We start from the raw sequence: 23,471 nt of genomic DNA, 5'->3' as shown, positions 1-23,471 counted from the left end.
ACTTATCTGTGCTTCAATTTTCTCATCTAGAAAATGAGGGTTGGATGAAACGACTCCTGAAGTCTATTTCTATTGGGGTTGAAGACAAAAGAAAAGGGACTCTTAGGCTCTTTGGTCACTAGAATAAACGGTGGCAGTTTGTAGAAGCAAAGAACATAAGCATTGGAATAAAACAGATCTGGGCTGTAGGAAGTTAGATTTCATTTTACTCATCTATAAAATGGAGGTAATTATGATCTATACTGAGGGCCATCAAAGTTCAAAGGAGAACAAGCCTATAATGTTCCTAGCACAATTTGTACACATGTTGTATTCTACTATAATTGTAGGGTAACATGTTTTTTACTTTTCTTTTTATTTTGAAATACATTCAAATTTACAGAACAGTTACAAAATATAATACAAACTCCATACAGAGAATTTCATTATACCCCTACTAATCCCCACATACCCAGCTCTACCAATTCTAACTTTTTGCCACATTTGCTGTGTCTTTCTCTTTATTCATCTATCTATCATCCATTTCCCAAACACTTGAATGTAAGTTATGTACATTGTGCTCCTTGAATACTTAATATGGCCATGTACATTTTCTAAGAACAAGCAGTCCATTTATATAACCACCTGAAGTATGGTTATCAAGTTCAAGCAATTTAACATTGATATAGAGCTTACAGTCTATACTCTAATTTTTTCATATGTCCCAATAATGTCCCTTTGACATTATTTTCTTGTCCCTTGCAAGAGCTCATGCAGGATCATGTATTGTATTTAATTATCATTGTCTCTTTGATTGCTCTTTCTTTTCTTTTTTAAATTAATTGTGGGGAAATATATACAACCTAAATTTTCACATCTCAACCACTCCCAAGTATACCATTCAAAGGCATTAATCACATTTACAATTTTGCAGTATCCTCACCATCTTCTATTACTAAAACTTTCCCATCCCTCCAAATGGAAACCCTGCATCCATTACATATTTACTCTTCGCTCCTCTTCCTCCCCTACCCCTAGCAACATGTACTTTAATTTCTGTCTCTGTGAGCTTGCGTATTCTCTGATATTTTTCTTTGTAGTTACGCTGGGGCTTAATTTACCATCTTAAATCTATAACAATTTCTTTTCCTTTGATACCAACTTAATTTCAATAGTATATACAAACTATGTTCCTATACCACTCAATCCCCCACCTTTATGTAGTTCTTATCTTAAATTACCTGTTTGTACATTATGAGTCCAAAACCACTGATTTGTCATTACATTTTATGCATTTGCCTTTTAGATCCTGTAGGAAGTTAAAACTGGAGTTACAAACACAAATACAATAGTACTGGCATTTATATTACCAATGTCATTACCCTCACCCAAGATCTTTATTTCTTCAGGCAGCTTTGATCTATTGTCAATTGTCCTTTCCTTTCATATTGCAGAACTCTCCTTAGCATCTCTTGTAGGGTCAGTATAGTGGTGACGAACTCCCTCAGCTTTTGTTTATATGGGAATGTCTTAATCCCTCCCTCTTCTTTAAAGTCAGTTTTGCTGGATATTGAATTCTTGGGTGGTAATTTTTTGCTTTCAGTACTTTAAATATGTCCTTGCAGTGCTTTTTTGTCTCTATGGTTTCCAATCAGAAATCAGCACTTAATCTTATTGCAATTTCTTTGTACGTGACACGTTGCTTCTCTCTTGAGGCTTTCAGAATTCTCTCCTGATTTTTGGTATTCGATAGTCTGATTATAATGTACTGTGGTGTTGGTCTGTTTGGGCTTATGCTGTTTGGAGTTTGTTGAGCAACTTAGATGTGCATTAAATTTGGGAATTTTCTAGCCATTATTTCCTTGAATATTCTTTCTGCCCCTTTCTCTCTTCTCCTTCTGGAACTCCCACAGTGTCTATGTTGGTGTGCTGGATGGTGTCCCACAGGTTCCTCAGACTCTGTTCACTTTTGTTCATTCTTCTTTCTGTTCTTCAGACTGGATGACTTCAATTGTTCTTATCTTCAAGTTCACTGATTCTTTTTTCTGCCAGCTCTAATCTGCTGTTGAACCCCTCTAGAGAATTTTTATTTCTGTTACTGTTACTACTGTTTGGTTCCTTCCCTCTATTGATATTCTGTTTGTTTTCATCTCTTGTTTCCCTGATTTCCTTTAGTTCTTTTTCCATGTTTTCTTTTAGCTCTGTGAGCATATTTAAGGACCATTTTAAAAAGGTCTTTGTCTGGCATCCCAAGTCAGAGCCTCTTTATTGATGGTTTCTACGACTTTAATCTCCTTTGCCTGGGCCATTCCTTCCTTATTATTTGCATGTCTGTAACCTTGTCTTAAAACCTGGACATTTTGATACTTTAATGTGTTATTGCTGAAATTTAGACTCTGCAGCATCTGGTCCTTCAGCCTGTATCCGGGTAATAAGTCTGCAGATTGACCTGTGTGAGTGCTCACCTCAGGGCTTATTCATACAATGGGTTGTCTGAGAATAGCTCCAGACCAATGTGTAGAGAACTCCCTGAAATTTTCTTCAACGTCTAGTCTGGGACAAACACAAGTGGCCCTAGGGATTTCCCTTTTTATAGAGTTACAAATGTCCCCTCTTCCCTAGGAAACAATTTCCTCCCAGTCCTGGGTACTGCATTGTATGTCCCACAGTCAGCAATTCATTGCCCCAGGCAGCCTGACTTGACTGCAGGAGAGTTCAGTGAGCTGACTTCTACATGCAGGACCCACCAGAAGACTGGGCCAGAGATACATGCTCTCAGCATGTGCACGAGGGCCTCTCTGCTCCCTCTGGAACCGGGACCAGGGATCCACATTGACAGTGTGGGCCAGTGCTGAGCTGAGCCAGCGAGGGGTGGAGGAGGGGCCGGCCAGGGCTCCATGAGATCCTTCTGGTTTTAAGAAACCCCTTTCTTGTTTCGGTGTTCACCCTGTTACTGCATCCTTAACCGTTTTCTGGATCTCCGAGAAAGATGTTTTTGCTAGTTCTTGCTGGTTGTTCAAAGCCTTTGTGGAGGGATGGAGCTCTGAGGTGTCTTACTTCTCTACCTTGATCGGGGTAGGCCATAGGGCTACATTTTAAGGTCAAGAAAAACACAAGGCTAAGCACATGATCAGTAATTTCCACTCTGGCACTTGGAGAAGAAAGAGAGTGAGTATATTGCTGGTCCTTTACCACCAGAGATGTCCTTCTGCTGTGACGAAACTGGAGCTGTCAGGGTTTAAAAATAGATCACTGTCAGGGCCAAGGCACCATATCTTGGCAAGAAATGCTTAACATAGTTTCCACGGTCAATAAGCTCTCCTTCCCACCCCACACCCTGCTTCTATTTAAATCCCGGGCACTCCACTTTGTTGTGCTCACTTCAGCCAGTGCCCAGGCCATCGGCAGAGAAGAGAAAGGTAGAAATGGCTCCAGGAGAAAAGGAAAGGGAGGTAGGGCCGGCCAGGGGTGCCCTCAGGAAGCTACGCAGAGTCACTCTGGTTATCAGCTTGGCCCGCGGTTGGCAGCAGTGGGCAAATGAGAACACCACGAGGCAGGCCCAGGAGCCCACAGGCTGGCTACCCGGAGGCACCCAGGACCCACCCCGAACTCCCAAACCGAGTCTGCAGCCCACTCCTCTCCAGAAAGACGGGAGTGCCCTGAAGTCTCCGTCCCCAAACCCAGAGGGACATGGAGACGGACAAAGCTCAGAGGAAGCCACTGAGGTCTCCCATATCAAAAGGAAGGAGGTGACCAAATCAGTTGTCAGCAAGGCTTATGAGAGAGGAGGGGACATGAGCCACCTCAGCCACAAGTACGAGGACGGTGGTGTGCCCGAACCTGGGCAGCCGGAAAATGATATCGACAGAATTCTCCACAGCCACAGCTCCCCAACGCGGAGGAGGAAGTGTGCCAACCTGGTGTCTGAACTGACCAAAGGCTGGAAAGAGATGGAGCAGGAGGAGCCCAAGTGGAGGAGCGACAGCCTAGACACGGAGGACAGCGGCTACGGGGGGGAGGCTGAGGAGAGGCCGGAGCAGGAAGGAGAGCAGGTGGCAGCTGCCAGAATCAAACGGCCCTTGCCCTCCCAGTAAGTGAATATGTCCTTCCACTCCTGTTCCAGATCATGAGGTAGCCCAACCAGCCCTGGGAATCCAGAGAGCGGGGGAAGTACTGCCCAGTTCAGAGGGAGAATCTCCAAGATTGGGCAGGTCACGTGGGGAAGGCACGTCTCTGAGCTGAAAGGGCGGCGGTAACTTCAGGTGTGGCCCTTTGGGGCAAGGGCCTGCCCTATTTTGTTTCTCCTCTCTGTTTTTAACTGAACATCTAAGTTTTAGCCTCAGCATGGATGAGACCCTTAGAGAGGGGTGTCTGCTTGAGAGCATTCTTTAGGTCAATTTTATAAAAAGTAACAAATTGGCTTATTTCTCTGGAGAGGTGTTTGCTGGTGGACTGACTGCAGAGACATTTCCTTTGTTCTAAATCAGTCCATTAATATTATCAGGAGACACTTCTACCCACATAGTGTGCAGGGAGCCCAAATCTCCACTGCTCTGTAAGAAGGTGGGAACCTGCTGTCTCACTTGAGGGCAGGCTCTGGAATCAGACAGACCCAAGTTCAAAAAACCCTGCTCTGCCCCTTGCCAGCTCTTTTCTAAGCTGCTTTCCTTAACTGTAAAATAATACAGATAATAACCCTTTGGGATAATGTCTGTTAGAATGGGAGATGTAGATGAGATTAAGGCTGCCATGCCCTTAACACAGTGCCTGACAACATGCTCAGTATGTGACAGCTACTATTACGCATATAGATTCTATTTAGCAACTTTTTGAACTTTCAAAGAAAGCTTTATCTGTTTGTTAACAGAAACAGAAATGCCACTAAAGCTGGATAATTAAAATATCTCAATCCCAAAACGTTTAGATGCCAAATACACACACATACAAACACAATGACTCAAACTGAAACATTTATTCAGCCTAGAAACACAGAAGCTTTATTTCAAGTAGCTCCTCTCATGATAGAAATTCAGGATATCCCACTCTACAACCACAAGGTGTCAGAATATGCTAGAGGTCTCCAATGCCATGAACATTTAAAAAGTGATGCCCTCTGGAAACAGTTAGGTGTGCTTTTTGAGCCTTATGAAGCAAAAAGAAAGCAAACAAAAGAGCTTACCTAATTTGACAAAGAGCTCTCTTACTGTTTGTGATTTTGAAAGTGCTTTGAAAGAATTGGGACTACTATACTGCAAGCTTTCAAGAAAAATTAAATGGCAAACTTAGATAATTATAACAATCTGTCATGCATTTATATGTGGCATGCACTGTGCTTGCTGTTTCACGTGCATTGACTCTTTAACCCTCTCAATCTCAGAAGTAGGCATTATACAATTTTAGGGGTGAGAATGTGAGAGCGCTGAAGCTCAGAGGGGAAAGTTACCCAGAAAGTTAGTGACAAAGCTGAGACTCGCTTGATTCTAAATGCAATGTTTTGAAACCTGACGTGGTGCTAACTTCCTTGTGGTGCCTTAAGGATGTGTTCAGAGACCTGCATTTGTACTTTACTTATAGAGATATAGGAATTCATGATCCTAAGTAGCTATTCCACCAAATTCTGGCCCTGTGGATTTTGGGGGAGTGTGTGTGTGCTAGAATTGGAGTAATAGAACCCAGTAGAATAAGGACTGAGAATGGCATATGAGGATCTTCCTGTCAGCACATTTTGAATTGGGCTGAGGTAGGGAGTGATGGCTGGGACCGATCCCCTGTGCACAGTAGGGCTGGTCTCTTCCTTGACACTTCTCTAAACATCATATGTTGATGCGTTTAATCCTCATGGGATCCGTACAGTCGTTCCCGTTTTATACATGGGGACATGAGGCCAAAAACAGTTGTTTAAGATTAGGCCCATGGGATTTGAATGCAGTCATTCTGGCTGTAGAGCCCCTCCTCTTGACCACTACTCTATCTCCTTTGGAAAAGGGGGACAGGCCCACAGGACCTTTCTCAGGGTTCCTGAAATCAAGCTTACACATGGGACCCTTCTTAGTGTGATGGACAACACATAAGCTTTGAATAAGAGACGATTAGATCGGAATTGTGGTTACTTTCGTCAAATGCTGAGCCTCTGTGTCCTCATTTAAAAAATTAATATTTCAGAATTATTTTGATATTAGGTTTCTAATGCAATGAACCCAGGGGAACTGATGGATAAGTCTTACCCATTATAATGGAGGGGGTCAGGCCTGGTGATCTGAATCTTTCAAGATGTAAGGGGCTTGTCAGTCTGGGATAAGGGTGGAGGAGGACTAGCTAAATTAAATCTTTTTTCTTCTTCAGTCCGCACCCCCACCATCTTAGAGGACAGAAGGTACCAGAATGTACACAGCAACAGCAGCTCTTAATGTCAATGGTAATCCTAGCTGTGCTCAGGAGGCTTCAGCAGAAGCCTAATGGGACTTGTTACCTGATGGGACTCTCAAATATTGCTACAGAGAAGGTGGCATTATTGAGTAATCCGATATGAAAATATTTTTTTTGGTTCACTTTTATTTTAATGCTAGGCACCATTCTCTTCTTTTCCCACATCCCCACAAAGGAGAAAATTATGCATCACAGATGTTTAAGTAGAAAGAAAATCTTTTCCGGGTGGATAAGATGTTCCACAGATGATGGAAACAAACAAATAATATTTGGTAAAAAGTATACAGACTCTTTACCAATAGTGGTTTTGCTAACAGGGATTTAATATGGTTTATATTTTATGCCTTATTTTAAAAATATTCAGTTTTTGGATTGTATAATTATGAGTCGTTCAGATCAGTCCCTTTAGACAATGATTGGCTTTGGTGGAATATTAAAGAGCCAATTACTCACCCCTCCTCTGCTCCAGTTTCTAATCAGTACAATAATAGTAGTTGAGCATGAGGGTGCCATTTTATAGAGAAGTTAAATTACTTAAGTCACACAGCTATTGAGTGATGAAGTTAAGAACTTGTGTTCTTAACCACTGTTGCCTCTCTCAGTAGAGAACAAACTCAAGGAACAAATTAGGGATCAAAGTATCAGCTTAATTAACAGTATTCCAGTAACTCCCCAAATGCAGGGCTTTGGTACATCTGCATTGAAGGACTTAGAAACCCGAACAAAAATATGGCCTCCTACTACCTACTCTCAATTCTAGAGTTTGGAACCCTTTTCATGGACTCTGGCATTGTTACTAAGCTAGCTGCAAGGAGAATTATAGGCCTGCTCTAAAACCTAGGTGATGACAGAATAGCGAGCATGACTGCTGATTGGAGACACTCACATTGCCTTTTGAAAACAGTCACCCTGCTTCTGATAAATGTGACCCAGTGGAGGTCCTGCTTTTATCAATCAAATTGGCTATACTTCCGGTGGGGAACAGCTAGCAAACGGATGCAGAGGAGCGAACTCTCCTCGGCCCTTCTTTGAGAGGTGGGAAAGGGTGGCAGTTCTTGCTTTATGGATGAAGAATGTTGCCTGGGCAAGGAAGAGAAATACTCTTTCTACACGAAGATCTATGGGGTGCGGCAATCAGAGCAGATCTCCACTTTCTTCAGAGATTTCCAAGACAGACCCGAAAAGCTTGCCTCGAGGCCCCATGACTCTGAGGCTGGTGATCCAGGTGAAGGGTACCTGCTGGAGAACGTTTTCAGTGACAGTGCTTTTGGTTAGGTTTGAAATATTCCTTTTAGAAAGTTTATTTGCTGTGGGGTTTACTATATATTTAATAATTTACCTGTATAGTTATTCCGCCAAATGGCAGAATTAGGGTGCAGTTGGTTCCCACATTCTCATCATATTGCTAGAGCACCATTCAGATAAGAGAGCATCACTCAAACTGATGTCATTTTTTTGGAGTTGACAAATGATTTTCACAATTTTTTTCAGTGAATGAAACTAGATTTATAGTATCTGGTAAAATTAGTTACCTTGCACCAGGCTGGCACAGGGAAAATACTTCCTGATTGATTATAAAAAAATTGTTATAATAATATCACATTTGTAATAAGGAAGAACTAAGGCAATGGTCTGGATTAAATAATGCTATCCTAAAATATGATTGAAAATTTGAATATTGCTTTGCTTTAAATTTATACTAGATTGCCTTTCTAAAGCTCTATCTACACTATTCACATTTTTGCTTGAAAATACAGAAACAAGATGAGGTGGTATATTAAGTCTTACATATTCATGAACTAAGAAGAGACTTTCTAACCCCTGATTTAAACCTGATACTTCAGACTTTTAAAAAATTGGAAATATAAAAACAATATAGAACACTCATGAGATTAAAAAAACATTAAACACCAATTAAGGTGCACTTCCTTAGTACCTTTTTGTAAATACATGATTTTATAAAGTTGTTTAGTATTTGTATGCTGCTTTTTTCCCATTTAACTTTATCATACACTTTTATCCATGAGGCAACAAAGAATAGTAGTGCTATATTTAGCAGTGTATTCCCATTTCAAATTCTATTGTAAAGGCGAAACTGAATATACCAAGTAGAGACTTGTGGAAACAGAGCATGGGAATTAATGAAAGTTCGCCATCTAGTGGATGTCAAATACAAATGCTTATATAAGTATGTATTCAATCTCCCTATCTATTTGGTTCCTGCATTTGGATAAACAGATTTCAGCAATTAAGATTGGATAGGGAGGGATACTCCAATCTGATCCATTCCTGGGTTTTCAATAGTGAATTGTGTGAGTTTGAATAACAAGGGCTACCTACTACAGGCATTCCATTCATGTCAGTAGTTTGACTCTACATCTCCATTTCCCAGTGCTTCCAGACATGATGCCACTTGGGGTGGCAGAGGAAGGAGGGTGGGCCATTTATAATGAAGATAAGAACAAATCTCTTAGGATTTAACAAAGGATTATGACTACTGAATCATTATATAGACATTACTTTTTAGTCTCTAGTGTATTGGAACAGCAAGAAGGAAATAACTGGAATTGTGGAACTGTAATCTATACTATAGTTTGAAACTTGCTCTATAACTACTTATTAAACTGTACTTTGAAAATTATCACTTTTCTGTATATATGTTATAATTCACAATAAAATGTTTTTTTTAAAAAAAGAATAGGAACAAGATTAAGATTAAACATCTAAACATCTGTAAATATCACTGATTACTTCATGTATGTTATTTACTTAATCTGGCATACTTGTTTACTTATTGTGATGGTTAGGTTCATGTGTCAACTTGGCCAGGGGGTGGTGTCCAGGTGTCTGGTCAAGCAAGCACTGGCCTAACCATTACTGCAACGACATTTGTGGATGGTTAATAAACCAGAAGGCTGGTTTATTAAATTATCAGTCAATTGGCTGCTGCTGTGGCTGATTACATCAACGAAGGGTATGTCTTCCACAATGAGAGAATTCAATCCACTGGATTTAATCCAATCAGTTGAAGACTTCTAAACAAGACAGATCGAGGACCTTCACTTCTTCTTTGGCTAACCCGCAAAGCATTTCCTGAGGAGTTCAATGAAGTTGCCAGTTCGTTTCCTGAGGAGTTCATCGAACATCTTCATTGGAGTTGCCAGGTTGCTGCCTGCCCTACGGAATTTGGACTTGTGCATACCCACAGTCGTGTGAGACACTTTTATAAAATCTTATATTTATAGATATCTTTTGTTGATTCTGTTTCCCTAGAGAGCCCTAATACACTTATCCTCTACCTAGCTAAATTCTATACTTAAAGTTTCAGCTTAAGATTCACTTCTACCATGGAGTCTTTTCTATTTAACCTACTCCACAGTGATTATCTCCTTTAAATTTCCTCAGCAAATGTATAAGCTATACTATACCATCATTTCATTGCTTTTATAGTACTTTGTAATTAATCTTTAGTTACTGTTAATTACATTTTGATCTTAACATGTGCTTGCAATTTTTGCAACTTGAATGACATGTCTCAACTCCACTGTATTAATAACTATTCCCCAGTAAAAATCTGGCAAAGGAGAATATATTTTATAGTGAAAATTTAAAGTAGAAGGGCAAGTGCAATTATTTAGCTATGAAACTATTTTTCAGTAGGAAAAAGCTGGGCAAGTTTTGAGCACAATCAAGTCCCTTTAAATTCTTGTTAAGAATATATAGTACATTATGTTCAAGTTATAGTGCAAGTTATAGTGCAGAGGAACCTAATTCAAAAACCAGTGGAAATCAAATTTCACTGAATAATCAAATCCCCCTCCCCTCTTAGTTCATTCACACAAATGGACTGTGAATTTTGTAGCTGGTTGTATTTCAACCTTTGCTTTGGTTGGCAGGAAACTTTTTGTATTAATTTTACTCTTAGCTTCCTTTACTATTGAATGTCTTCTATTGATTCATATTTTGTTATGTATTTTTTTGGTAATTTACTTCAAATTCTTTCGGTAACAAATTGGGATATAACTAACTGACCAAATAAATACACAAATAAATGATCAAATATACAGAAATGTAATAAAAAGTAGGTAAAAATATATCCATAGTTAATGTTATGGATGCACAAATCTGTGCTTCCCATTGTCTTCTCACCTGAGGTTGTCTGAGCAGAGCACTTATTTCCCATGTTCTGAGGTTTGTAAACTGTGTTACCCTAAGAGGGGCAGCCTGAGTGGTGGACTTCCTGTATTTCCCTCCTACCCTTTCTTTGCCCACCCATCAGGGGCATTCAGATTTTATTTAAATAAAGGGTTTTAATGCTAAAAAAAAAAAAAAAAAAAAAAAAAAAAAAGAACAAATCTCTGACTTTTAGATAATCCAGGAGTTTGTTTTACTCATGAAGGCAAAAAGACCTAAGGAAAAAAGACTAGGAGATTGGAGGGAGATAAAGAGATGGGGAAGTTTTTTAAAGACAAATTTTACCCATTTAATAATTAGGCCTGCAGCCTCATGACAGTGCTGGCCTATGCTTTCCACTGCTGTTTTTTATAGAAAATTCCATTCAAAATTCCAAGGACAGACACACACACTTGAAAAACAATTCATTTATTTATTAGACACTGTCTCTCCCTGTGTGTTGGGTGGCACTGCCACATAAAGGAATGAGCATTGACTTTGGGCTCAAAAAGTTTTGTGTTTGAATCCTGGCTCTATTAAGATATAAGGCAGTATTTGGTAGTAGTTACAATACAGGGTCTTGACCCGGGCTTAACTTTGGTTCACACCCCAACTCTACCACTTAACAGCTTTTTGACTTGAAGCAAGTTACTTAAGATCTTTGGTCTGTTTCTTCATCTGTGAAGTGAGGCTAATAGTACCTTTTTCATAGGATGGCTGTGGGAAAACTTAATGAAAAGCATTTAGCAGAATGCTAGCACATAATGAGTATCTAATAAAAGTTCCTTTTGCTAGTGTTTTCTATCTGTATAACTTAATATTTCAAGATTTGTGGCACATATAAATATGCTTTCATTAAAATTCCCTATGTGAAAATCTGTAGATGAGTTGACTACTACTATGTAGGTGTGGTGGTATACACATTATCTTTAGTAAACAACTGGTATCACAAGTCCTATGAGGATTCCTCTAATGTACTTGTATGATTTCAGTTCTAAAATATCATTTATATACAACTTTAAGATATACCCATTTGCATTAACTATGGGTAAGGAAGCTTTTTTCTTGAAATAGAATGTAATAACTTACAGTACTTAAAACATTACTGTTATAGAGAAAATAATCTAGGACACACCAAGTTGATAAGAATGGTGTGACTGTGACTATGACTTTTTTTTCTTTTGTTGCTAAATTTAGTTTTGTTTATATATTTTTAATAATGAAAAAAATTACAAAGACTTACATTAAGATGGATATGGGTAGGAAGTACAAAGGGAAAGCAACATTTGGGTGCTAAAATAGCAGTATCTTGACTACTCACTCTCTTCCCCCTTTAGGGCAAACAGATTTACTGAGAAACTCAACTGCAAGGCCCAGCGGAAATACAGCCAAGTAGGTAACTTGAAAGGGAGATGGCAACAGTGGGCTGATGAACACGTACAATCTCAGAAGCTCAATCCTTTCAGTGAAGAATTTGATTATCAGCTGGCCATGTCCACCCGCCTACACAAGGGAGATGAAGGTTATGGCCGTCCCAAGGAGGGAAGCAAAACTGCCGAAAGGGCCAAACGTGCTGAGGAGCACATTTACAGAGAAATTATGGACATGTGCTTCATTATCCGTACAATGGCTCACCACAGACGAGATGGCAAGATCCAGGTCACCTTTGGCGATCTCTTTGACAGATATGTTCAGATTTCAGATAAAGTAGTGGGCATTCTCATGCGGGCCAGGAAACATGGACTGGTAGACTTTGAAGGAGAAATGTTATGGCAAGGCCGAGATGACCATGTTGTGATTACTCTACTGGAGTGAACCTTTTAACAACTAAAGCCAGACTTGACCCATTATTGTCTTAATGCTAAATTCTAACGTATTACAAATTATAATGCAGACTACTCTACAATGTTAGTAAATATTAAACAATTTTTACATAAATGTCTTCCTTGCACACTATTTCTGAGCTATGAAGAAGTTTGAAGACTTTGAGAAAGCACACATAAATAATTTCAGAAAGCAGTGTTATTAGTACACAAAAGTATTAGTTTTTGAAATTCCACTTACTTTTTCAGGCAAAAAGATTTGGCTATTCAGAGGAGAAATTATAGATTTTTAATTAAATAAATAAATCTAAGAAGAATACTGACTTTGAAGGTCATTAGATCATATTATGATGCCAGTGTCATTCAGGAACAAAAAAACAGTCCCATTAAGTTTGGCCAAACTAAATTAAGAGGCTTGACTTTGTACTACTGTATTTATCATAGCATCACTTAGAAAATAGGTGCAGCTATAAAAAGTTAAGTTTTAAAATAAAAGGTTGAAATTGTTGAAGTTCCTCTGTGGACTTGGAATTTAACAGGTTTCCAGTAAGAGTAAGCCTTCTTCTTTCTATGTGATTTGAGCAAATCACCTAAAATCAGACCTCACTGGTGCTCTTAGAGCCAAAGGAGAAGGCAACGATGTTCCCCTTCATTCTGAAAGTACAGCAGGGATGGGAGAGTCAGATTTATCTGCCTGTGTAGGACTTAACTGGAGAAGTTTATCTTTTCTTAAAGCCTTAATGAATCGTGCTGCTTACATTTATGTCAATGCACAATGAAAGAGAAATTCAGAAAATTCTATGATGAAAGGGAGTGTTCAGTATAGAAGAATCTCAAAGAATCATAGGTAAATTAGAAAGAGATTTGAGACAATGCAAATTTCTTCCTGCCCTAACAAAGAAAATTCTGAAATGTCTGAAAGTCAAAACAGCAATATACTTCTGCCAAAGTGAAGGAAGCATAGTTGTTAAATGCAATGGCAGAGAGAAAATTACTTGACACTAATATGTTGTCAATTTTTCTCCTTAATGAACAGATTTAATGTAACATATAATTCTAAAAAAAAACCTGAAAATAATGTGATATTACAAGTTTTACTGAATTCAATTAAAGTTACTAAAATGTTATCTTATTATCAGTATTATAGCATTTTGGCATTAGAGAAATTAATTTCAAATTATGACACCTCAAAATAATTGGCATTCATAATTATTAGATGTTAGGTTTAAAATAAAGCAGACATTAAATTACCACAGGAATTATTTTTGTTTTCATGCATGATTCTCTTTCAAACTGAAAGTTCAGCTATCTTCTTAAAGAAGAAAGTATATATATTTTTATTTCTATAACAGATTTATAAAATTCTAACTGACCAATGTTTCTAAGTAGAATTTCATATAAGACATACATTACTATCACAACAGTGAAACACCTCAAAATTTAAAGACAAATAGCACAAGAATAAAATATATTTTCTTGTATTTTCTGTTCTTGTTTTTATACTACTATTTTTAGGTTATATTTTACAATACCACTTTCTTACATTTGAAATACAAGGAAATTACAGTGCTATGTGAGTTACTTCTAATATTGGCAGAATATTTAAACCAAGGCTTCAAAAGAAGTCCCTCATGTTCCACTCTGGATAATAATAATTTATGCAGGCTATTGACTGATTTTTAAAGGTTCAGTTTGCATGAATCTGAGGATGGAATACAAAGTCCTCTTTTTAGAGAGCTTACATTAACTAACATTCTGAATAAGGCATGGCTGTAAAGTCAGAAAGCAAATTTTCTTAGAGGTATATGCCTGCTATGCAACAGGCACATCCTAACAAGCACCTTGTAAAGTAGGTATCATCCTAGAACTGCCTTGTTATACTCAAAGTTCATGGTTTATTGCATATTATTCCTATGCTGAATATTTGTCAGATCACGTGTCACTGATCTGATTCCAGATTTGAAGATGCAAAAATATTCTTCCCTTAACCAAAGGATTACCCTAAAAACTCAATGATAGGGACATCCATAGTTGAAAAACTTATGACATTTTGAGGTGTGTGTGTGTGTGGGGGGGGGAGTAAGTGGAACTCAGGTTGCAAAAGAGCTAATCCTAAGTCCTCACAGGTGTTTTTTTAGTCACCGAAATAATATATAGTAGCACATGAAATGAAGATACTTTCAAAAGCATTTTACTATTGGTAATTCTAAATTCTCCATAATGGGTAGTGCACAATTAACTTCAAATCTTCAGGATTTTCCTTTTCCAAAATTTTAATCAGATATTTAGTTTTTGATCTGTTGAAATGTACTTTTTCCCCTTTTTTCTCTGAACCTCCATCCAAATTTGTGCTCCCATTTAGCTTTTATAACTTGAGGATTCAGGACTTTCTGTTTCCCAAATTTACCTTTTTATCCTCTGCCCACTTAATCTCCAAGAGGGAAGTTCTGAGAATTGGGTTCTCTTCCATGTTGCAGAATGGCCACCCCTATATCCTTAGTTTGCCTTCTGTATTTTCCTTTCTTTCCAAACTCTAGTTCCTTCTTTTTCTAAATTACTACCAGTAGGCATAATACAAGACTACAGGTGCTGTTTCTCACATGATATAGGAATAATTCTGTGTGAACTAGAATTTTGTGTGAATGGAAACTCATGGTTGGGGAAGGATTACTGTACCTTCTCTATTAAGTGACTCTGTCCAGGAATTCTAAGAGGAGCGGTGGACCACCTGGTCCACACAGAAGTGGTCTGTTAATGCAGCTAGCTGCCTCCTCGGGCTTCCTAGAAGGGGGCAGTCTTATTCATATTTTATTCCCAATACCCACGTCATTTCTTAGTACACAGTAAATACACAGTTCATGCCTGTCAAATTATTTAGTTAATTCATAAATGTGCTGTATGACCTAATTAACCAAGAGGTTTTTAGAGTGCTTTCACCCACTATCATCCCAACAGGGGTCAGCTGATTGATTACATTGTGTGCTCAGATTTTGGGGACCTGACAGCATCTAACAAAATTACATTGCATTTACTTTTGACCAATCAAGCTCACTCCTAAAATTTCTTAGAGACACAACTCCAACAATATGAAAATATATGTGCACAATGCATTGTGCATTAAATTATAAAGTATTGCAAACATCCTATTCCCTACATATAAGGAAATGATCAAATGTAAGTATGGCACATTCAGATAATGGATATAACTATAAAAAAAAAGAATAAGGAAATTCTCTAAGAATTGAAATGGAGTTAGTTTGTATATTATGTATGTATAGCTACAATGGGTTATATATGTGTACACGTTTATATAATCTATTCAGAAAATTAACAATAACCAGAAATAATAAAATCTGTTTCCTATAGAGGGTGAGTGGGTGGCAATGAGTTGAAAAGACATAAAAGAGGTATGTGTCCCAGAGAATATATGTTTGTACAGTTTTCGCTTTTGGAAAATTGTAATACTTTACATATATAAAAAGTAAAATGAAATGAGAATGGGGGAAAAATCTAAAATTGGATGCAAACAACAATAAATGAACCTACTTCTGTACTGTTATTAAACTAACCACACAGGAGGAAAAAATAAATTTAAGTAATTTTAAATACTTTTATTAAATACCCAGTCTAAAGGCAAAAGGAACTACAAAGGAATATTAAACTCTGCTTAATTTTGTTGTTTGTGAGGGTAGCAATTTTCAAACTATAACGTGCGTAAGATTAAGCATTTGTGTAAATACACTGTTGTCCTCACTATGGAAGAAGAGGAATATGGAATGAGAGAAGATGAGAACAAATTCTGTGATGTTAGAATGGAATAAGAGGTATCAGTATGAATTAGTGTATGAATTTCCTCTTTTCCCACGAAAGGTCCTAGAAGTGGTTACCTCTGTAGCAATGAGCACACCTAATGCCCAGACTTGTAAATGGTTTCTAAATACCATCCTCCTTAAAAGGAAAATATGGTTCCTCAGAGAAATGCTGAATCTAGGACTGGGTTACAGAAAGTACAGCTACGTCTGCAAAATCTTGTTGCACCAGAAAGCAAATGCTCAAGACCATGGAGAATTGTCAAAAGGACAAAGAAGTAGCTTGACAAGGGTTTCTGCTGGTTAAATCTGAAGCCATACTGGATTATACAATCCTCTGAATTTAAAAAAAGAATCCATTATAAGTCAATACAGATAAATTCATACATATATACAGAAATGATGGAAAAGGGAAAGCTCTTCCTTAAATTGCCAACTAATACATGTGCAGGGAATGAATAAGTTAGAAAAATAGTTTTGCAACTATCTTAGTAATTGATTTAGGCAATAATCCACAATGGATACCAAAAACATCGGCAAGTTTGGTGTAGAATGGAATATCTATAGTATCACAGCATCTCCCTACACAGTACTTACTGACTACAAAGGGAAAAATGATAGCAGTGGGGAAACCTAGTGGATACCATCATAATCAATTGATCAAAGCTAAATAAGGGGATATACATAGGTGTCTCCTGACAAAAATGCCAAAAATGCATTACCTAAATATACTTATGAGGAAACAGTCATACAAAACCACATCAAAGGACATTCTACAACCCTGAACTCTTCAAACATATGAGTGTCATGAAAGACAAAGAATGACTAATGATCGTTTCCAGGTTAGCAGAGATTAAAAAAAAAATAATAAAAAAAATAAAAAAGAACTAAATGCAATGCATCCTGGATATTAGGCCAGTGGAAAAATTTGAAAATAGATTGCATTTTAACTATTATTGTATTAATGTTAGATTTTCTGAATTTGATCATTGTACTGTTGTTAAAGAAGTTAGCCTTATTGTTAGAAGATGCAAGCAGGTATTTACAGGTAAAGTGCCACAGAATGATTCAGTAAAACAATAGGGTAAGAGTGTGTGTTTGGAGGAGAAAGGAGGGAAAGTACACAGTTTTATAAACATTCTAGTACATATTTCTTGGTCAACAAATGTACACATTACTGCTGGGTAATAAGGAATTAAATTTGCTGATCAAAGATGAGTGTACATTCAGCTTTAGTAGATACTATCAAAAAGTTTTCCAAAGTTTTTGTTCCCCTTCACATTCACTGTCACAATATATTTCCAGTTGCTCCACATCCTCATTTCAGACATTCTGGTGGGCATGTTTTAATTTGCATTTCCTTGATGTCTAATGAAGTTGAGCACCATTTACAATAGCTTTTGCTGGCTTTTTCAAATGCTCTTGAGAATTGCCTGTTGAAGTCCTCTGCCTTTTTTTCTTTTGAACTGTCAGTCTTTTCTGTCAATCAGTCCTTCATATTTTGTACATGATCCTCATTGGTTCTATGCATTGCAAAAACCTTTCACTCTGTAGGTTGCCTTTTCACTGTTAGTGTTGTCTTTTGAGTTAAAATTTTAATACAGTACAGTTTATTTTTTTAAAAAATCCTTGATGGTTAGGGATTTGTGTGTCCCATTTAAGAAATATATGCCTTATACTAAGGATATGAAGACATTCCCCTATTTTTAAATTATTAGCTTTAATGTATTAACATTAATATTTAAATCTACAATCTGTAATTACTTTTTGTATATGATGTAAGATAAGTGCTGGGGATGTCACAGACACATTTAGTGGTCATCTCCCAGAGCTCGCCTACCCACCTTCCTTTTTCATTTGCATGCAGGTGCACGGTGTTTTCGTTCTTGTTTATCTGGGTGCAGGCACTCTGTATGTTTCTATTTCACAAGAGACTGTTGGCAACCTGGGGAAGATGTTAGCTCTTAACCAACCCCAGCTGCTTACTAGGGCACAGGGTTGCTTGATGAATGCTTTTGCTCACTGGCAGGTCAGGTTTAATCAATTATGTTTCCAAAACATTTTTCCATTTCATCTTGATTGTCAAGTTTATTGATGCAAAGCTGTTCATAGTATATACTCTTATCTAACTCCTCAAAGAAGGTTCTATAGTGATATCTCCTTTTAAATGCCTAACAATGGTTATTTTACTCTCTTGATCAATCTTGCTAGGGCTTTACAATTTTATTAACTTTTTCAAAGATTTTCGGTAGTGTGCATGTTTTTACTTTCATTGATTTCTGTTCATATCTATTCATAAGAATGGATAAATGCCCTACCCACCCTAATTTCTCACATCATACCGTAATAAAGGTCCATGACAAACCTCAATTACCTATACTATTTTAACATTACCTAGCTTGAAGAAAAATAATGCACCTGGTTCCTAAACCAAAAACCTGAGAACAATATACTTAACTCTTTCTGACATCCAATCAATAACCAAATGCTATTAATCCTAATTCCTAATCTCCTTCATATCCATGCCTCCTTCCTTATCACCATTGCCACTATTCTTCAGGCCTTATTATTTTTTTCTCTGAATTTTACATGTTTGTTTATTGGTCTCCTTGTCTCTAATTTCCTCCTCTCCAAATTGACTTTCCACAGAGATCTTCCTAAAATTCAAATTTGATCATGTCATTCTTCCATTCAAATGTTTTTAATTCCTCTTATGGGGTAAAATCAATCTAAATTTCTTGGCATTGCATGCAAAAAAGCTCTTTATGACATGTGGCTTACCTTGCTATGCACCCTCTGCTAAAAAAGAAAACTACATGGTTGAAAAATATCAACTAACTTGCACACTTCCCCATGTGCTAAATGTCCTTTCACATGCCAAGTGCCCTCTGACATCTCCACTGTAAAAACTGTGGTGTTCCCTTTAAGTGGAATGCCCATGTCCATCATCATCATCACTGCATTAATATAGGCAACTAGAAGCATTTTTTACACATGAAAGACAGTAGTATGTTTAACCAGAGATTGCTTAGATTATGAAAGTAGTTTGATCATTCAATAAATCCAAACTCAAATCTGTATATAAGTATTTAATTTTATTTGGTATATACCACTATGACCTTATTATAATTGAAATCCATTACAGGATATTTTTACGGTTAGTCAACTCCACAAAGACAATAATACTGCTGTGGAAGACCGAAGGGGAAAAACTGATACATTTATTTACAATTTCCTATACTGTAAACATTTAATCTATATACTGTTACTAACTTATAATGAGAGAGCTTTACATAGACAAGGAAATGATGCCCTGTAATACTATACATATTCAGCAATAGCATATTATAATAGAACATCAGATTTTTCCCATTAGCATTATGCTTCCTTTAGATAATTATTTGAACTTTCAAAAGAATTAAATATATTCAAGTGCTATACAACTAAAACTACTTAAGCCAACATATTTGGCTTATAATTTCATTTTTAGAATAATTTAAAGTGCTATAAGCAACCTGGCAATCAACACTTTCTATAAGAACAAAACTACCTTTAAACATTAATTTACAATATAATATACAATGTTTATCTGGAATAGCTGAAATTTCAGCACAAAGTCACTGTCACATATATAACAGCAAGATTTTTTTTTTTTTTTTTTTTGCATAACATGAAGCTTTGAAATTAACTGGTGAATTATTGCCACAATGGCTTATTACTGGTTTTCCTACAAAAGAGGATAAGAACTACTAGTGTATTCTATCTTTTCATTTTTTGAGGTCACTTGACAGTTAAGTTTGCATATTCCACGAGTCTACAGAGTTACAATATTTTCTACTATAATCACTGCCCTTTTGTAAGAGCAAATGCTAATAGTAATTAACATATACCACTCAATTAAAAAAATATCACAAGGTATTTTTTTCCTTTCGAACAGGAATAACCTATATTTGGGGAGTCTGTGTGCAACAAGGCTAAAACAACAGAACTATAAAACAGTATATCTGACACACTATGTTGAAGAAATATGTATCTGTTTCATAGTTTTTGTACTTACAATGCCCTGCTAAGCTACAAATACATAAGTACTATATTTTCTTGTTTAATATATTAAATCCAGTGGAATCAAGTTCTCATTCTCTTTTGTCATTTTATAAGTCTTTGTCAGGTAATTCAATGATAAAAGTATATGCCCAAACCTGCAGATTATGTGCATTGTGATCACTAGAACCAGAATTCTCAATTTCACTTTTGTTAAAATGAAATTGAGTATACCTTCAAAATTAATGAAGAGAATGTTATAGCGTGAATGAAAACTAGAATTCAGTGGCCTACAGAGTATGCATTAGAATGACTAAGTTGAGCATGTCCTACATCACCTGCGCCAGCCGCCCTCGATGTGATGCAGCAGCATCTAGTGTTCATTCCCTTAATGGCCTAATCAGACTGCTCTAGTAAAAGAATCAATATAGTTTAAAAAGTAAGAAACCAAAACAGGTTCAACAAAAGAGCACCATCCAATAAGGAGAATGAGAACATGGACTGTAGATGAGGTGGGCACTATGATTAAAATGCTGCCAAAATTCTAATGCCCAAGCTGATACAGTGCATGGACCCAGGCCACTGTCTAAACCTCAAGAACTTTGGGACAGAAACATGATTTTAGAAATAAACTCTAAAATTATAGCTGTAACAAATGGTGGTATAGAATAATTTTAAAACACTACTGACATGTTACATCGTATTGCTTCTTGAACTTTCCGAACAATGCTTGTCCATGTCAGGTTTGGGGCATTATCCTGCTAAGACAGAGAGCATTACATTTATTCAAAAGCCCAGATTTCAATGTCTTGGATAAAGAAATCTTCCTTCTTAGAAAGTGTATGATTCCCAAATGTTTTACAAGAATGGCTTCTTCCATGGTAGAGATCTCCATCAAGCCAAAGAGCAAATTCTCCCCTGTAATATATAAAAAATAATTTTAATGAGTCCTGATACTTATGCCCTAATATTAGCAGTTATTATAGTAGCAATTTAAATGAGACATTTCAATATCCAACAACCCTAAAACCATGAATTTTCCCAAATCTTTCCAACAAAAATGAGGCAATCTTGTTTTGTCCATATCCCATTACAAAAGCATTTATTATAAATATCAAGGGATAAAATGAATCCTCTAAAAGTAACTAGCTTTTGAGACAGGTGCTACTATGCTAATCTTTGTTATTATTATGGGGTTCTCTTTGCTGTCTGGCTTTAATATATTTAATACGAGTTTCTCAGAGGCATGAAAACTCTATATCATCTAAAATAAAATGTGGGGTTAATGTTAAAGGCCTGGTGAATAAGGCTTGTCTGAGAAATGTAGAAAGAACTGTGCTGCTAAAAATAGATGGTCAGTATGAACAATGAGAATTTATTCTTTCTCACCAACATGCTAAATTTTGTGAGAAATGACTCTGGTTTTCTATGTAGAATGAGATTAACAAAAAAGCTCAGTTTGAGAAGGCTTTAAGTGAATAAAAATGTGATACTGAGATTCTTTATCAAACAGAAAGACCAAGGTAGAAGCCAGGTATAACAGGAACTTAGAATATATAACCCAAGAGATGTGGGTGGGGGAAAGCTTATAATAGGGCTTTTTTTTTTTTTTTTTTTTTAACTGACTTTCTACCTGTGACCTTCTACTTAATGGACATTCTCTACAAGTGAAAACACTACTAAGACAAAACATGACTCTAAAATGATGCCAGTCTAGTCTATGATTTGGTGAAAGACAGAAAGCACTGAAAAGATAGATGGTTCCTATGGCCCTCACTACCTGCCAAGAAAGCCATAGCTTTTTAAAGTTCATCTTGAAATTCATGTTTGATTTACTGATTTAAGTTTAGCTGAACATTTATCATGCAACAGGTATTGTTAGGCATTGGAAAACACAAAGATAAATTAGAAACTGTTTCAGAATTAAACAACTTATTGTGTTACAGCAATAGGCTTTCAGAGTTTCTAATACTCATGGTATTAATATGCAAGAAAGACCTGAATCAAAATATCTTTTAAAGTGGGAACAGAATCACTGAGCTAAAGCCCTGAAATTTTACCAGCCAATCTATTAGATAGGAAAGATGAAAGGGTCAAACTTCTTGTAAAACCCTTCTTTTGCCAAATATGAAGGGTTTAAAAAACAAAACAAAACAAAATGAAAACAAAGCAAATTTAATTATACATTTAGTTGTAATCTCAGATAACTGGATCTAAGACCATCAAAATTAATCACAACCATGTCTTAATAAATGAAATTCTGCAATAAGCTTCATTACTATTTGGAATGGGTTTCCTCTAAGACAATCTAAACCACTGGTTGGAAGCATTCAGAAGGTTTGTCTGTTCATTTTAGGGGGATAGGGTCCATGGTTTTCCTCAGCACTTCAAAGGGGTCTGTGCCCCATGCCCCCAAATCTTAATCAAATGTATTCAAAGGTTATAGATCTGTTCTAGGTGAAACACTCAGAAAGTATATTTTTATATGGGCATTGTTTTCAAGAATGATTCATGACTTTCTGAGAATAGAATGGGTAAGAAAATGAAGGAAATAAAAATAGTCTTCCAAATCCTAATGTCATGTAACTCAGGTGATCCCATGACATTGCAAGCAGAACCCAGGCAGAACTCTTTCCATGGTACCAGAAGAGAAAAGATGATGGATGGAAGGAAATGAGAAATCATGGCTGGCTCTCATTTGTTGAGTACCTATTATGTGTCAAGGATTATATTACATTTTGTACATAATTTATCTCATCTGATCACTCAAAACCTCCTTGTAAAGGGGGGTTCAATCTCCAATTTACAGGTAAGGAAAGTTTAGACATGTTAGGTAGTTTACTCAAAGTCCCACATGTAGTACATGTTGAGGCTGGTGTTCTCAAATGACCATTGATCAGATTAGATTGGAAAATCTAGTTCCAGCAGACATCTCATGACATTGTGTGTGGTTTTCAAAGACTCAAGGCATCCTTAACAGCTAGAAATTACAAACTCCTTGCTTGTGAGGCCTTCCTGGAGAACTAACTCAATTATATGTAAAACTACCATTTGGGGGACGGCTGAATGACCAAAAAAAAAAAAAAAAAAATGTAATTGGACCACATAAACATTATATGCTGAGCTGAACTAAAACATTGTGTTTTTAATTACCTGGTTATGTCCTTCAGAGAAGGCTACAATAACCATGGTTGTATTTCAACACTGAAACCATGTCTTC

At 36.8% G+C, this 23,471-nt stretch overlaps 2 protein-coding genes across 11 annotated transcripts in view; one reads left to right on the top strand and one right to left on the bottom strand.

Moving 5' to 3' along the window:
* Nucleotides 1–3,404: 3,404 nt before the first annotated feature.
* Nucleotides 3,405–12,393, top strand: ABRA (actin binding Rho activating protein). The gene is made up of 2 exons (XM_037803671.1): nucleotides 3,405–4,069; nucleotides 11,916–12,393. The coding sequence occupies exons 1-2, from the start codon at nucleotides 3,405–3,407 to the stop codon at nucleotides 12,391–12,393; spliced, it is 1,143 nt and encodes a 380-aa protein (XP_037659599.1).
* A 6,891-nt stretch (nucleotides 12,394–19,284) lies between these two features.
* OXR1 (oxidation resistance 1) overlaps nucleotides 19,285–23,471 on the bottom strand; it is a 494,800-nt gene continuing 490,613 nt past the window's right edge. For all 10 annotated transcript variants that reach the window (XM_037803208.1, XM_037803211.1, XM_037803214.1 and 7 more), the window contains one exon: nucleotides 19,285–21,169. In XM_037803208.1, coding sequence (XP_037659136.1) covers nucleotides 21,034–21,169 — 136 coding nt within the window. In that variant the 3' untranslated portion in view covers nucleotides 19,285–21,033. The remainder of the gene's footprint in view (nucleotides 21,170–23,471) is intronic.

This window comes from Choloepus didactylus, chromosome 14 (assembly GCF_015220235.1).
Source record: "Choloepus didactylus isolate mChoDid1 chromosome 14, mChoDid1.pri, whole genome shotgun sequence".
NCBI classification, from domain to species: Eukaryota; Metazoa; Chordata; class Mammalia; order Pilosa; family Megalonychidae; genus Choloepus; species Choloepus didactylus.
This window is presented reverse-complemented; position numbering and strand designations above follow the sequence as displayed.

What these genes read in the sequence shown, in the direction of transcription:
- ABRA (XM_037803671.1), top strand. Translation starts at nt 3,405, where the DNA reads ATGGCTCCAGGAGAAAAGGAAAGGGAGGTAGGGCCGGCCAGGGGTGCC. An exon ending in AAACGGCCCTTGCCCTCCCA is followed by an intron (nt 4,070 to 11,915) that starts GTAAGTGAATAT and finishes TTCCCCCTTTAG; the next exon opens with GGCAAACAGATTTACTGAGA.